General features: G+C 41.5%; 1 protein-coding gene across 10 annotated transcripts in view; it reads left to right on the top strand.

Annotated features, from left to right (window-relative positions):
• Positions 1–17,267, top strand: part of TGFBR3 (transforming growth factor beta receptor 3) — a 202,647-nt gene that overhangs the window by 104,805 nt on the left and 80,575 nt on the right. Inside the window, exon 1 of one of the 10 annotated variants that reach the window (XM_054547788.1) lies at positions 4,004–4,147. In XM_054547788.1, the coding sequence (XP_054403763.1) occupies positions 4,142–4,147 (6 nt within the window). In that variant the 5' untranslated portion in view covers positions 4,004–4,141. 10 annotated transcript variants of the gene reach the window in all.

Raw genomic sequence — 17,267 nt, forward strand, 5'->3', positions numbered from 1 at the left:
CATTTTATTGTTTTTATTTGTGGTATTCCTGACTGTGATAGGCTAAATAATGGCCCCCAAAGATATATCCACATTCTAACCCCCTAAACCTGGGAATGTTGCCTTTATATAGAAAAAGCCTTAGCAGGTGTGATTAAATTAAGAATTGTGAGAGGGAGGATTATCCTGGATTATCTGGTGGCCCCTAAATGCAGTCACATGTGTCCTTATAAGACAGGGATTTGATGACACAGACAAAAGGGAAGACTGTGTGGCCATGCAGGCAGAGATTGGTGGTCTGGAACCCACAAGCCAAAGAATGCCAGCAGCCACGAGAACCTGGAAGAGGCTGGGAACAGGTTCTCTCCTGGAGCCTCTGGAGGGCGTGTGGCTCTGCTGACACCTTGGTTTTGGCCTAGCAATACTGATTTTGGACTTCTGGCCTCCAGAACTGTGAGAGAATAGCCTTCTGTTGTTCTAAGCCACCCAGTTTATGGTAATTTGTTACAGCAGCATGGGAAATGAGCACACTCTCACATTAGTTTGAGTTCCATGCTCCCTCCTGTCTCCAGTTTGTTTACTCCTATGTTCCCCATCTCTGTAAAGGACACTACCACACAGTTGCCAGGGCCACAGTCCTTGGCATTATTATCCATGACTTCCTGTGTTTGCTCAGATGTCATATCCAATCCTATTTGTTCTACCCTAAGACCATATTCTGAATCTGTGCACTTCTGACCACCACCTTTGGTCTGACCCACCATCACATTTTTACTTGAGAGGCAGTGGGCCTCTGGCCCATCCCTCTTAGGAGTGCAAGATCTGGGGTAGAGTGCCAGTGTTGGAAGCCTGGCTACACTGCTTATGAGCCATGGGGCTTTGGGCAAGTCAGTTAATTTCTTTATGCTTCATTTTCCTCATGTGGGCATAATCATAGTATCTACTTCATAGAGTTGCTGTGACTATTAAATAATTAAAGCATGACTGGTGCTTAGAACAGTGCATGGAATATCATCAGCACTCCATAAATGTCAGCTGCTATCATTGTTAGCAAATAAGATCTGTTCTGTAAGTGGCAGCCAGCATGATCTTTTGAAAGACTTCAGTCCAGTCACGAAGTTCACCAGTTCAGCTTCCTGCCATGGTTTTTTACATTTAAACGAAAATCTCCAATCCCCACCAGAGCTCTGAATGATCTTTTCCCCATTCTCCCAGCACTCTCACCATTGCTCACTGTGCTGCAGTGGGTCCTGACATCTTGCCTCCTGTCCTTTGCGTGGGCTCTTTGTTTTGCCTGAAGCACTTCTCCCAGTTACTCATGTGGCTGTCTTCACCCAGTCCCTGCTTTGCCATTACCTCCACTGAGAGGCCTTCATTGACCACCCCATTTAAAATAGTCATAGCACCCCCCCACAGACACACTCTCTTTTACTGTTTTACTCTAAAACATAACTTATATTACCACCTGATATTCATTTATTTTTAAATATGTTCACTGTCTATCTCTTCTGCTAGTATATCATCAGTATAGATGTGTTATTTTATTAGTTGGTATTGCCAGGAATTAGAGCAGTGCCCACTACATAGTAAGCAGTCAAGAAACATTTGTGAAATAAATATTTGCATGAACAAATGAGTATGTTGATGTAGCAGTTTAGCTTTAGCAAATAGGTTAAGTCTAGAAATTCTATATATGGAAGTTTCTCATTAATTATATTTTTTGAAAATCTAGTTATTGATATTGGTATGTATGGCTTGGGCATAAAGTAATGTTTCTTAAACCAAGGCTTCAAGGTATAGAAGACAGCACTGGATTGTGAGTCTTAATAAAAAACTTGGTCTTCCCTCTGTTGTGATCTTTTTTGTTTAAACTTGGGGGCAAGTGTGTAGACCCATTTGGATCTCAGTTTCTTTTTTTCTTTTTTGTCAATATAAAGACGTTGAGAAAATTAATATTTCAAAATACCAATTGAAAATTAGCATTAAAAGCATTTCTGGAGTTGTTAAACTACAAAATATTCTTAGAGAAACCCTCAGTATTCAGTGAGTAAGGAACCACCTAAGAGCTGAAATGTAAACTAAGGGTGTCTCATGTCTTCTTATGTGTGTGTGTGTTTTTTTTTTAACCTAGATTAAGTAGGATTTACAGATCTGGGGGCAGATCTGGTCTCTGAATACTTGGGAAAATGCTTTTGAGTTTCATTGCTTATATCTTACTGTCTTGCACAGTAAAAATTTCATGATTTTCCAAAGAGCTCTACTGTTTCTCAGGACAGAGTACATGTGAATCTTTCTCTGTCTTTCTTTTATTTATTGAAATACAGAAGATTAGAAGAACTAATTATTTCAGTTTGTTGAGTGGAGGCCTCTCTCCACATAAATTAGAACCAGGCAGTTGGACAGTCAACTGCAGCTGCCTTTGTGAACTGGGCACCGGTGCAAAGCATTGCAGGAGTGAGGAAAAAGGCAGCCCTCGGAGCTCACAGTCACCGTGCATCCAGGGACAAAGAGCAACACCTGTAACAGAAAGTACGGCGACATAGAAACATCTCATTGCCCTAAATACACGAGATAGAAACTTAACCACATAGATTTAATCAACTACAGCTGGGCTGAGATAAACACATAAGTGCTAAGTAATCAGGCATGTTAGAGGGATGTAGGGCTGGGGCTAGGGCTGGGGCTAGGGCTGGGGCTAGAGCTGGGGTTGGGGCTGGGGCTGGGGGAAGGCGTTGCTGGAATAATTGGAGCCAGGTGTGCTTGCCTGGTGCTGCTTTTTGGAGGTGAGAATTTGGAAAGGTTTGAAATGGGGATGTGGTTTGGCAGAGGGCTGAAAGGAGAATTTTCCAAGACTAGGGGAGGAGACTGGTAAATAAAATAGAGCCGAGTTGAGTATGAAATATGTTGAGGACAGCAAGTACCTTGGCAGCTGTGAAAGCTTCATCTGATGGTTTTGCCTGTTGGTGTTGATGCTGGGAGAATGGTCTTATGCTGAACACCACAGGTCTTCAAAGCCAGGTGAATTGTGACAGCCTGTGACACTGGAAGGGGCAGTGTAGACAGGCCTCTGAAGATAAATGGTTGTCCCCAAATTTCCCCACTACAGATTGGGAGAAACCTCTAGCTTTACCTCACAATCTGGTGATGTCAGCTGCCTTGGAAGCAGTTCCTTGCTTTGGCACTTCCTATGTTCCTATTTTTTTGGAAGGTACCTGCCAGGGAAGAAAGGCAGCGAGCACAGGTGATTGAGTTTTTGTTCAGAGATTTGAGGTAACCTCAGAGCAGATGTGGTGTTGGGGTCAGGTGTGGAATGAGTGTGGTCTTCCCAGGACCTTTGTTTGTTAGATTCAGAAGTCTCCAGAACTACCGTGAGATTTAGGGAGCAAGACCTGAGCTTGTCCAGGTTAGTGATGCCTGAACAGGAACAACTAGCAAAGATGATGATGTTTGTGCTACCTTTCGGCCCTCGTCTTTAATGAGCTCCAAATCCCAAAGGTGAAGGAAAAGCAGACAAATGGCAGAACAACCATTAGTTCCTCATGAGGAAGCCAAGTGTTTGGAGGGTCATGTATGCAGCTGCCACCAATTTGTCACCCTGCTTGAAAATCCAGGGACCTGTAGGCAGGAGGTAATGGCACTACGTTGATCAGAGCCAAAGTCATACACTGGTAGGCTTCTTTCCAGAGAATTACAAAATCTGGCATTTTATTTGTTTTTTTCAACACCCCTGGAAGGGAGATTCTGTTAGCTCTGTTTTACAGGTGTGGAAATTGAGGCTAAGAGAGGTTAAGTATTCTACCCAAGGTCATGAGCTGGGAAGTAATTGGTAGAACCTAACCTTGAATTCACAACACACTTCCTATAGATGGAGTTGACATGCACTGTGAGTGGCTCTGGGCAATGTGGGCTTTCCCAAGGCTTAGGCATTTATTCAATAATGAAATCATTATTTATTAAGCACCTGTTTGTGATGTGTCAGGCACAGTGCCAGGCACTGGCAGTCCTGACCCCCTACCCTTGAGAATTTGCCAAAGGTAACAAAAACACAGTGGATGGTGAGTTCTCCCTTGCTCCTGCTCCCATTTAGATGATCTCAAGCTCTTTGCTTTGCTTAAATGTGGGCTTAGATGTTGCACCCAGTGTTGCATGTTGACTTAATCATATGCAGGTAAGTCTTTGAGCTGCAATAAAACAGCCATCTGGTAAGAATTAAATGTGAATAGCTGGGCTGTCATCTATAGGTGAAGAGCTTAGAAAGAGGGGCAGGTTAGGGCGCCCTGTTATTAACACCAGCTCTGTTCTATACAAACAATTCTCTTACCGGATTACCTGTGCCAAAATATTGCTGAATAGCTTGGAAACAGGTTAGTATTTTGCCCTTTAGCAAAACAGAACAAAAGAAAGACCATGGAGTTGAATTTGGAAAGGAATCTTGGAAAATGAATGTTTCAGTACAACAATGTATCATTCACATGCCCAGAAATTCAGCACTGCAGGGCTCCTGCTGGCAGAATCAGGTGAACTCTGGGATGCCTTCTGATTTGGTCTTGAATTCTTGCATGTCTTGAGTAGGTTGAAAGTTGGTTATTTTTGTTTTGCTGGCAGTGGCCTTTACTTAGAAGTACCCAGGAGATATTCTTGGGATAGATGCCAACAGGCTTTCTGTCTTTTCCCTTCAATTTTATAAAAATGTAAAGGAAAGGATTTCCCAGCACCAAGTTGTGGAGCTACCTGGGTATTCAAGTGACAGGAAGAGTTGGTTTTAGGGTGGTTAGGAAGGGCTTCTTAGAGGAAGCGCACTTGAACAGAGACCTGAATGATGAAAAGGCATGAACTATGCCGAGATCTGGGTGAAGAAGAGGTCAAATAAAGGATCTGCTGGTGTCCAGGCCCTCAGCTTGGAAGCAGCTTGTTGGAGATGAGAGAGGGGCCAGTGTGGCTGGAGTGGAGTTAGCAAGGGGAGGGGCGATTGGTCATTGAGGGGTTGGATCATGTGGGGCCCTGTGGAGTAAGAAGTTGTTTCTTGGCATTTCTTTACATTTCTGTGTTCTTATCCAGTGATTAAAAGAGCTGACCCTGAATTCTGAAGACTTGGGGAGTCCGTGTTTCCTAACAAGAGAGAATTGGTTCTATAAGGAGAAATGCGAATAGTTCCACTGGCAAGAGAAGTAGAAACTAGATTACTAGAGTGGATATTTGGGCTCTAGTCCCAACCATGCCATAACCAGCTACAGAACTTGGGCAACTCATGACCTCTTTGGGCTTCAATTTCCTTATCTATAACAAACATTTGGAGTAGAATGTCTGTAAAATCTCCTTTCTCACTAAAAGTCAATGATTTTATTATATATAAATTTCATTTTTGGTTTTATCCTTTTGTTTCTGTCAGACTTTTACCAGTGATCTTACAGTAACCAAGTCTGCTCACTAGTTCTGATTTCACTCTTTTCTCTATTCCTTTGCTTCTGGAGTAGCCAGTGAAGTACTTGGAAAAAAAAAAGTCAGGAAGGAAAGAGAGAATTTCATAACTTTGCACAGTGTACTCAACAGTGCATATTTAACACATTGCCTGTTGCCCTGAAAGAATTCCCAATCACTGCATGAATCGATTGTGATGACCAAGACTTGTTCTCAGACTAGTGATGTACGGTTTAACCAAAAAATGCCATTGTCCTTACTGAGAAGGATTTATCCCATCAAAACGGCATTTGAGAACCTGACAGTGGGATACTGTTGTTTGCATTTACTCTTTTTTAATCATATTTTGATTCATTGGAAACTTATATTTCAATTAAAAAAATCTGCTCATCTTCCTCAAATTCAGTATCAACTATACAACTCTCTCATTGAAAAGTATATCTAGGCCGGGCGCAGTGGCTTATGCCTGTAATCCCAGCACTTTGGGAGGCCGAGGCGGGTGGATCACTTGAGGCCAGGAGTTTGGGACCAGCTTGAGAACATAATGAAACCCCATCTCTACTAAAAATACAAAAATTAGCCTGGCTGGTGGCGCGCGTCTGTACTCCCAGCTATTTGGGAGGTTGAGGCGGGAGAATCACTTGAACCTGGGAAGCAGAGGTTGCAGTGAACCGAGATCGTGCCACTGCATTCCAGCCTGGGTGACAGAGTGAGACTCTCAAAAAAAAAAGAAAAGTCTATCTAAAAGAAATTAGCAAGACCAAGTATATTAACTTGTTTTTAGACTATTACCATGTCAACACTTCCTATTTTAAAATGCACTGTAAATCATGATTTACCCTTAGGATTAGCTTTGAGTATTTCATTATTTGTTTTGCTTCTGCCAAATGTAAAAGACTAAGTGGGCACACACTGACCCAGAATTAAAGTTAAGGAAAGCAAAGAAACTCTCTAGAACAAACATTATTTACTTTTTCAAACCAGCATTTCAAGACATTTTCACTTGTTGAAAGAAGAAAGCACTTCTATTTGTTCTCTAGTATTCACTTTGGCAGGCTAAACTAAACTTTTTAAAATTGTTCCTTTTAATTGAGTACACAAATCATTTTAGTGGGACACGGCATTTATGAAATTGATAATTCAGTCATATCAACTCATTTATTGAGATACATTCATTTCTAGAGATCTTTTGTTTTTTGAGATGGAGTCTTGCTCTGTTGCCGAGACTGGAGTGCAGTGGCGTGATCTCGGCTCACTGCAACCTCTGCCTCCTGCATTCATGCAATTCTCCCTGCCTCAGCCTTCTGATTAGCTGGGATTACAGGTGCCTGCCACCAAGCCCAGCTAATTTTTGTATGTTTTAGTAGAGATGGGGTTTCACCATATTGGCCAGGCTGGTCTTGAACTCCTGACTTCAGGTGATCTGCCCGCCTTGGCCTCCCAAATTGCTGGGATTATGCTCATGAGCCACCGTGCCTGGCCTAGAGATCTGTCTTGAAGACTTTTACTGACTCTATTAGTTGCTGAAAGAACCATAGGTGCTAGATTTATAGGTGGCCATAGAGATAGAGTCTAACCTTTTCATTTATGGGGAGACTGAAGCCCAAAGTAAGATACTTAAGCAAAAAAAAAAAAAAAATCATTTATTTATTTATTTTTATTATTTTTAGAGACAAAGTTTCACTATGTTGGCCAGGCTGGTCTCAAACTCTTGTCCTCAAGTGATCTGTCCACCTCAGCCTCCCAAAGTGCTGGGATTACAGGCCTGAGCTACTGTGCCTGACCCCCTTTTTAAAATGAATGATATGTCAGGATCTTAATTAGGAGGAAGGCAAAATTGGGGAGCACCGGGGTTTGTGGTTTATAGTGAAAGTTAATTTCCTCTGTTTCTCAGGCAAGGACAATTAACTTTTTTTCTCCTTGAGGGCAAACAACAAATGATTATTTTTTAGAAATCAGACAATCCTATTTTTGTTCTAAAATTTCATGCCAACAGTTTACTTACTTTCTTCTTTGGAAAGAATGAGAGAGATTCTGACCTAAAATTGTCTCAAATGTGTACTGAAGATGCTAATATTGTATTGGTAGGTCTTGCCAAGATTTAAGAGGGCATCTCAGAAAGACATTGTACAACATTCTACAATGGTGACTTGTTTTCACCTTAGAGATGATAAAGTAGAGGGATAGATAAGAGGCTTAATCCAGCTCATTTCTTACACAGTAGAGAATTATGGATAGGACTTACAGTCTTTTGCATAAAATAATGTAACCAGGACCAGAATTACCAGGCCCTATAAGTTGTTCCTTGTAGAAATGCTCAAGGCTCCTAGTTCACTTGCTTAATTCATTGATAGTTTATGGTTATACCCCAAACTCAACAAGTGTTTATTGAGGGACTATGACCTGGGGACAAAGCCAGGGAACAAACTCCTCAAGTCTAGGAGATTTAGGGTTGACGGCTAAAGTTTGATTTTTCTCACCATGCAAGATATTCCTTGGTAATTCAGCAACAATCTAAAGGTACCCTATAGAAGACTTGGAATGGGATCCTAAACAAAAATGGGATTTTAAATTGTTATTAGGTTTATGAATGATATGTCTTCTTTTGGGCAAGTAAGTCAGGTAATGGAAATTCACTTAGTGAATCAGTGCAGTAATGTGGTTAACTAAGTGACACTTACTAAGCCAGAAGTTAATGTACTCATTATCTATCAGGAAGCAAATCATGGTCCATGTCTCTGAAAAGCAAATGATTGTCTTTCATTAACTGGTTAAGCTTGGCTTTCAAGGCTCATTGTGATCTGGCTCCAGTACCCTTTCAACGACATTTTTCTTTATTCTTTTTTATATTTCCTTAGCTCCGTCTGAATTAAGTATTCCTCAGACCCACTCATGCTGCCTCCACTGCCCTCTTCCTTGCCTGGACCCCTTAGATCCACCTTTCCCCATTCACCCTCTGGCCTAGCTGAAGTGCCGCCTTCCTGCTGCCCACAGATGTGTTTGTATCTGTCTGTGTTTGTCCCTCTGCCCCATCAAACTGTGAACTTCTTGAGAGCAGGTATTGTGTCTGACTCACATTTGAAGTCCTTTCATTACTTAGTGGTGCTTCCCAAATATAAGTTTATATGTGCTATTAGTCTTCACAGTTTGTGTAGTATTCATATATTATTTGCATTATTTATCTAATTTTTTTTTTTTTTTTTGAGACGGAATCTTGCTGTGTCGCCCAGGCTGGAGTGCAGTGGCGCGATCTCAGCTCACTGCAAGGTCAGCCTCCCGAGTAGCTGGGACTACAGGTGCCTGCCACCACGCCCAACTAATTTTTTTGTATTTTTTAGTAGAGACGGGGTTTCACCGTGTTAGCCAAGATAGTCTTGACCTCCTGACCTCGTGATCCATCCACCTCGGCCTCCCAAAGTGCTGGGATTACAGGCGTGAGCCACCATGTCCAGCCCATAATATTTTTCTTAAATCTACTCACTTAAAAAATGACTTTAGCTTCATCCTCAACTTCCTAAACATGAAATCATGTTTTTAATTCCTGTAAAAAATATATATATATAAAGTATATCTTAAAACATTCTTAGTATCTTCACACTTTGGGAAGGATTGACTGAGTAAAGTGCTTTACACATAGTAGCCATTCAGTTTCTGAGGAATGAATAGTAAATGCGCAAAACATAACATGAGAACCTCTTTTCCCTGTTAGTTTAGTAACTTCACGCTTATTAACCTAGAGATAAAATGAGGAGGGTGCGGCTAGAAAAGACTGAGCAAGCCCGTAAGCCAAGCCATTCATTCCTGTCTGTGAAGCATTTAGGTGTTAGATATTACTAATTACCTCTTATGCATTGCAAACTGCTGGGCTAAGAGGGGCCTATGGAACAATAAATTTTGTGGACTGCAGAGTCCCTGCTGACTTACTGAGCATCTGCTGAAACTCCAGAAATTGTGTAAGTGGACCCCCTTCCCCACAAAAGATTCAGAAAGCAGTGCAGTATACATGGGACACATCCTAGAGAAAAGGGGTGTGATAAGTATGTGTACACATCACATGGTTGTTGTTGTATTTCTCAGTGTTCCTGTTTGCGGCAGTTTAAGTTACAGATTTCTCACTACCATTAAGTGTTTTTTAGGAATGCATTGTGTACTGCCAACATAACAGAGGTCTGAAGGATTTTTCTATAAATTTGCTAATGGGAATTTTATATTTTTTAACCTAATTTTTTAGGATATTGTAAGATTACTCAGGTAGACCAATTTGAGTATCTTTAAAAAGAACAAGTTCTATATATTAAAGCTGTAGTTAACATAGTTAATAATTAAATTAATCATACTAACAAATATTGAAGGCTTTTATAAATCCATGAAGAGATTTCTGTTTTAGTTACTATACTCTATAGTTGCTGCTTCTATAGAGTGTAGAAATAATATGCTGTAGTTTCTTATTTATCATGTAAACTGCAGTATAGATTTAGGGTAGCAGATCAGAGACTAGAACAGGTGATTTTTTTCATTTGGTGTTTAATAAAGTTTAGATAATTTTTTCTTAAATCTGTAGGAATCAGTCTATGTAAGTTCAGCATGGGATAAAGTCTGTTTAGGGTTTTATGAGAAAAATCACCCACTCTTTTTTTTTTTAAATCCAGGGTTGGGATCAACAGTTGTTCTAGCATGGGCAGGGTAACTTGATATAATGGCATACATTTTTACCCTGGTCTGCTCTTAGAGCAAATTTGAAATGGTTGTTTTGGAAAATGTGCTATGAATTTCTCTCCAGACCTTTGCACCGGGGCAGGCAGTCCAGCCTAGCAAATCTTTGGCACTTGATGCGCATCTTTCATAACAGAACTTTGATGCTGAGACTCAGTGTCTTGAAATCAGCACAACAAAATGGTGCCTGAGGAGCAGTGTTTACTTTGATCATTCTTCAACTTCTGTGCCCCAGCCTTTCACAGAGCACAAATTGCTTTACCAGAGTTACGGTGCTGAAGCCCACGACTGTTTTTGTAGTCTGGTTGCTGTGGTGATCCTTAGCCTTCCATGAAACTCCCATCTCTAGGGAAATAGAAACCTTTGCAGCTGTCTCGGCCTTTTTGGTTTTGTATCTGGTGGAGGTCTTCACCAAGCTTGTTCAAGCCTGAGAGTGATCGGTTTGTGTCAGAGTAAAATACACACATGGAAACAGGGCATCCCCTTCAGGATGTGTTGTGTTAAAAAAACAAAACAAAACAAAACAAAAAACAGCTCCCTTATCCTTCTCTCCAATCATGTGGGGCCTTTGAAGTATCTCCAAGTCTGGCTAGAGTGAAGTGAGCCTTGGAGATGTTGTTGGTCATGATAGTGCTATGAGTGAGCTTTGGGAGCGTGACTCAGGAAGTGGTGTTGCCAGGTGGGGAAGAAAGAGAGTGGGGGCAAAGAGGAAGCTTAACAGGGCCTGTGTGTGCCCAGAGAGAAGTTGGTTTAGGAAGAGAATGTGGGCCGAGTCCAAGGATGCCAGCAGCTTGATGTTTAGAGGACTATGAGGAAACCCGTTTTGACTTGAAGCCTCAATGGAGGATGGTATAGACAAGAGCTTCTTTCCATAGGAACCAAGGGAATGGAGAATAGCAGCTGTGGTTTTAGTGGGTAGAAGTAATAATAGCTAACACTTAGAGAGTGCTTAACAGATGCCAGTCACTGTTCTAAGTGCTTTCGACAAATGACAGATTTAACCCTTTGACATCTGATGGAATAGATACAATTATTATCACCATGTTACAATTGATGAAACTGATGCGAGTAGAGTCTTAACATCCTCAAGGCCCTAGGGTGGGTAGGTGGAGAGCTGAGATTCCAACCTAATGCCTGGCTCTGAGTCACTGTTCTTAACCACCAGGTCAAACTGCCTGTAATTTAGAAAGGAAGGCAGAGTGACCCAAAGGATTGGGTTACGGGAGATGTGGCCAACTTAGAAGAAAATGTAGATCTTGGAAGAGATGAAATAATGCTTTAAAATGTGTGTGTTGATTCATGTATTAGTCCGTTCTCACATTGCCATAAAGAAATACCCGAGACTGGGTAATTTATAAAGAAAAGAGGTTTAATTGGCTCATAATTCTCCAGGCAGTACAGGAAACATAGCAGCTTCTGGGGAGGCCTCAGGAAACTTTCAATCATGGCAGAAGGCGAAGGGAAAGCAGGCATGTCTTATGTGGATGGAGCAGGAGGAACAGAGAGTGAAGGGCAAGGTGCTACACATTTTTAAACAGCCAGATCTTGTGAGAACTCTATCATGAGAACAGCACTAGGGAGATGGTGCTAAACCATTCACGAGAAACTTCCCCCATAATCCAGTCACCTCCCATCAGGCCCCACCTCCAACATTGGGGATTACAGTTCGACATGAGATTTGGGTGGGGACACAGATCCAAAACATATCAGTTGCTTCCTTCATTCATTCATTCATCACCAAATATTAATGTAATTCCTGTAAGTGCCAGATATTGGACGAGGTTCTAAGGTGATAAAAATACAAGTCCCACCTCATGCTCTGAGATAGTTTATGTGTACAAAGTTAGTACAAGGCAGCAGATTCTGGATGCTGTAAGAGATGGATCAACAGGACATAGGTCAGTAACATCCTCTGGACACAAAGTCTTCTATTTTTTTTTTCGAGATGGAGTTTCACTCTTGTTGCCCAGGCTGGAGTGCAATGGCATGATCTTGGCTCAACTCAACTTCCGCCTCCTGGGTTCAAGGGATTCTCCTGCCTCAGCCTCCTGAGTAGCTGGGACTACAGGCATGTGCCACCACACCCGGCTAATTTTGTATTTTTAATAGACACGGGGTTTCTCCATGTTGGCCAGGCTGGTCTTGAACTCCCGACCTCAGGTGATCCTCCTGCCTTGGACTCCCAAAGTGCTGGGATTACAGGCATGAGCCACTGCACCCAGCCGACACAAAGTCGTCTTAAAGAGCATGGCATTTTTTTTTTTTTTCTGTGATCCAATGTGAAAATACAAAACAGTAATTAATGCATTTATCCCTCCTTCCAGAAAGAATTGAGAAGTTACTTTGCTGAGTTTGTATATAGTTTCCAGCAGTAAAATAGTTCCTGCCTCTTCCTACTATAGAGCAGCTTCCTATTCTCCTCTATGCCCCAAGACTAACACCCAAGATTAAAGATGGGGGTGGGTAGGTAGGGGGAGAGACAGACAGACAGAGAGACAGGGAGAGACATTCGTTCTACTTCCAGCACTGTCATTTTCTAGCCATATGACTTTGGCAAGAACACCAATTTCTTTGCCTTTAAGATGGGAGTAATTAGATATTATGCAGAGCATTTCCTTTTGATGACAGCAGCAAATCTCAACAGGAGCCATGGATCTACCTATTGTCTTTCCTTAGGAGATGATGATGATGAAGGTTATTACTACTGCTGCCACCACAATTTTTAACAATAATCCAAGTGTGGTGTTTTTGAATGTTCATATCTTAGTAATTACTCCTCTCTAGATTTCTGATTTCTGCTAGCAAGGTAACACTGTACTCCTAAAGAATTCCTTACCAGCTTCAGGTTAATATACTTTCTAAGATTGTACTTCAGCCCAGGGGAATCCAAATGCCATCCTTTGATGCTGAGAGCATCTTAAATTGCTACCTGAATACAACTGCATTTTGTGGGGTTTTTTTGTTTGTTTGTTTTTGCTATTACAATTTAACTAACTTTAAGATGCTGCTTAAACAGAAATCCTTATTGAGATCTTACAGCCATAATAGGTTCATTGCCCAACGTGAGTGGCAAGTGAATACACTGAGACACCAGGTTGCAGCAGAGACAGAGGTTTAATTGTACAGCTGCTGAACTGGGAGAAGACTCAAATCCATCTCCCACAGGAGTTTGGGGTTGGAGTTTTTAAGGGTTTTGGGTGGGCTGAAGTGTGGAGATTGTTGACGGGTCGAAGAGTGCAGGGTAAAGTCATGGGACAGGGAGATGAAGAAACTGTGTCCTCATGCTGATTTGGTGGTTCCTTTGTGGGAGTCTTTAAACTGGTTGGTGTCAGCTGTCCCATTGGAATTCAGGATCTGCTCATGCAACTCTCAAACAAAACCCTTAGGATTCTAACATCAGACATCCTATCTATCTATAGGAGCAATGGGGATGCAAATGGTGAGAATCTAGTGCTATGTGACTTGGTTACAAGAAAGTAGGTCAAAGAGCAGCATGTTAATACTTAATTATAACTATATTTTCTGTCCAGAATTCTTGTTAACCCAGTGAGGACAGCTTTAATCTCTGACTGCACGTAGCAGGTGGAATGATTACTCCAGTACTCAGATTTTGTAGGAATTGAGTTCCTGCTATGCTTATTTTGTAAATCAGCTTCTAATGTCACTCCAGTGATTCTCTTTATTATGCAGTTTGATATACCACAGTACTGACGCACAGGCCATTCTAACAATCTGTTGTTGGTAAAAACATACACATGTCAGAATACTGGCTTACTAAACAGGTGTGTAGCAAAGCTAATTTGAAGCCCATTATAAAATGTAGAAATTAGGCCAGGTACTGTGTGGCTCACACCTGTAATCCCAGCATTTTGAGAGGCTGAGGTGGGAGGATTGTTTGAGACCAGGATTTGAGATCAGCTTGGGCAACATAGCAAGACCCTGTCTCTACCAAAAAAAAAAAAAAAAAAAAAAAAAAAAAAAGAAAAGAAAATTAGCTGGTTATGGTGGTTTATGCCTGTGGCCATAGCTACTTGGGAGGCCAAGACAGGAGATTGCTTGAGGAGTTGAAGGTTACGGTGAGCTCTGATTGTGCCACTGCACTCCAGCCTGAGCGACAGAGTGAGATCTTGTCTCAAAAAAAAGGAGAACTTGAGAGGAAATACATTTGTATAGCACATAGTTATATGGGGCTTTGGTTACATATTAGTGTTAAAAACAAGAATAAAGTGATCTGAATGGATGCATTTATTAAATATGACAGGGAATGTATATATAAAAAGCAAACTTCCCCCCATTTTAATCAATGTGCGAATATTGAGTTTCTTCAGTTTGTCTAAAATTTTAATTTCTAACCACTCTAACACACTTAATTGCCTACACGCAAACCCATGTAAAATTCTATGCCTCTAAAAGATAGTGGAATATTTGCCCAAAGTATTTTATCTTTGTTATCTATCCCTAAGGAAGAAACACGCTCCAAACGTTTTTTACATTTTACATGTTTTTATTTGTGTAACTGTTTAAGATAACAAATATTTTCTATTTTCTTTTCTTTGCCTTGTATGGTTCCTATGGATGGCCCAAGTGCCATTCTACGCTGTCTTACACACGGAGAGGATGACTATCAGGGTGGCTTGTCCCACAAAGCCTGGGAGTGGCCTTGGCATCCTGTCCAGCATACCTTCCAGGAAGCATCCCCGTCATTTGTTTCGGTACCTGGAATCTGCTTTTCTTGACCGTGTGTTAATGTTCTGTTTACTATGTACACCCCGACCCCTTTTTCTGGCCAGAAAAACAGGACAATATGACTCTGTAATTATTATTCTAGTCACATTTCATTAATAACTTTTGTTCATTCCTTCTTTTATTCCTTCTTACAGAGAACTTGTTGAGTGCCTACTAGATGTCCGGCCCTGTGCTAGGCCTAAGGATGCAGAAATGAGTGTGACTCAGTTTCTGCCCTTGAAGAATGACCTGAGGAATTTATACTGTGACAGGGGAGACAAACATCCAAACCAGGGTGTCCGATCTTTTGGCTTCCCTGGGCCACATTGGAAGAATTGTCTCGGGCCACACATGAAGTACACGAACGCTAATGAAAACTCATGAATGAAAAAGAAAAAAAAAATCACAAAAGAAATCTCTTAATGTTTTGAGAAAGTTTACAAATTTGTGTTGGGCCTCATTCAAAGCCATCCTGGGCAGCATGTGGCCGTGGGTTGGACAAGCTTGATCTAAACAGATCATTATAGTGCCAGGCAGAGGCAGAGGTAGAAACGCCAGTGCTGTCTGAGAGAACTCTGGCTCTGTCTGAGGGAGGGGGAAAGATTTTACTGGAGATGGCATTGTGAGCTGGACCCACGAGTCCATCCGGAGCACTGTGGTGCACTTCAGACCAGACTCCTGCAAGGCTGCGGTGTGTTAGTGGTGTATACAGTACCCTATTCACACAACCTATCTTAATGCCAAAGAATGATACAAAAGCGCCTGTCTGTGTCCTCAGACTTGCATCAGTAGTGGCCTGCTGAGGGCACTAGCAGCATTCCTCCACCCGAACCACCCACACATCAGGGTCTCCACTCTGCCTGCCTCTCTTCCCCGCAGCCGGGGGAGCTGTGGCTGCTCTGGGAAGCAAGGGCCTGGGTCTCTGGAATCTCCTTGCAACGGCTCCCAGGACCCCTTTAGAAGGTCATGACCTGTAGTTTCATAAATACTCTTCTGTTTATATGAGCTCTTGCCCCTCAACCCCCAACCCAAATTTAGTTCCCAGTATTTTTCCAGGGCATACAAAATATGGAGCAGAGCTTATTTCTGCATCCCATTTCAGACTTTCGTTTTAGGTTTTTTTTTTTTTTTTTTGTCTCTTTTATGGTTATATTAGTTGATTTTCAGAGCCTCTCAGGGAATCCTGAATCATGTCCTTGTTGGGGGGAGGGGAGATTAGTTTTGAAATGGACTGACAGTGTCCCTCTCAGCACATGAAGTGGTTTCAAGACAAAACCACTGGGAAAGAGCTTGATACCGTTTGACCAAGGAGAATGGTTAGTTGAGTGCCCCAGGTCAGGATGAGGACCCTGGGTGTGTGTGGGGGGGAATGTGTGTGTATGTCAAGATTTCTTGAATTCAGCACCAACTGATTAATATTCCTCTAGAAATTCAGAGAAATATAAAAAGGAAAAATTTAAAAGCTCCAAACCCAGTTCTCTAAAAATATTTTGAGGGAATCTTTTTATACCATTTCCCAAATAGTGAAGGACAAGCAATGGTGAATAAAATATCAGCTGTAGGGGTTCCTTAGACCAGAATATACTTTAAATACTGCAGCAGCAACTAAGTAAATACTGTTCCCACCAGTAGCAGTCAGTTGCACACTTTAGATCCGTCTGGGGTCAGGTTTGAGTTCCTAAAAGTCATATTGCCCAAATGTCAGTGAAATTTGAGTTCAGTGGTGGGACCCTAGTGTCCTGAAATAGGTTTGTGCCTTTCCATTTGTGCGTGCAAAGTGTGGGTGCTGGGAGACCCAGATTCAGGATGTTTTCAGTTACTACTAACATTGTTGCCAAGTGGGATGTCTCCTTACCCCTGAAGAGGGGACAGATGATGGCTATATACAGACCAGCATGTAATTTTATGGGTCTTGGTTGTAGGCACGCTGTTGGAGTTCTTTTCTTATCTTAGTGTAAACTGATTATTGAATCATCCATTTCAGAGAATTATTTGGTCTGGTTTTAGATAATAAGAGTCTCCCTGGTAGTGTTTTGGATGACTTCATTGCTTCACAGGTCCACAGGGGCTGTTCTAAGAATCAGAAATGTTGAAATGGACCTCACTGACACGTTAGCAAAATTGGACAGCTGTTAGACTAGCATATCAGTTGCCTTGCTCACTTTGCTTTTTCGTTTGTTTTAATGAACCCCAGAAGTAGGGGGTCTAACTAATTCATATTCTGAAATCTCTATGGTAGAAATGGCTTGCATCTATATTATGAATCTTGGGAAATTCAAAACAATTTTCGTAAGGAATCTTTCCATAAAGCAAGTAGGGTTTCCCCCTCTTCCTGTAATTCATTTTCATGAAGTAATTTACAGAGTTTGAGACAATAGATAGTTTTTGCTTATCAACGATAATCTTTGGAGAACCGAGAAACCTTCACTATA

Source organism: Pongo abelii, chromosome 1 (assembly GCF_028885655.2).
Source record: "Pongo abelii isolate AG06213 chromosome 1, NHGRI_mPonAbe1-v2.0_pri, whole genome shotgun sequence".
Taxonomy (NCBI): Eukaryota; Metazoa; Chordata; class Mammalia; order Primates; family Hominidae; genus Pongo; species Pongo abelii.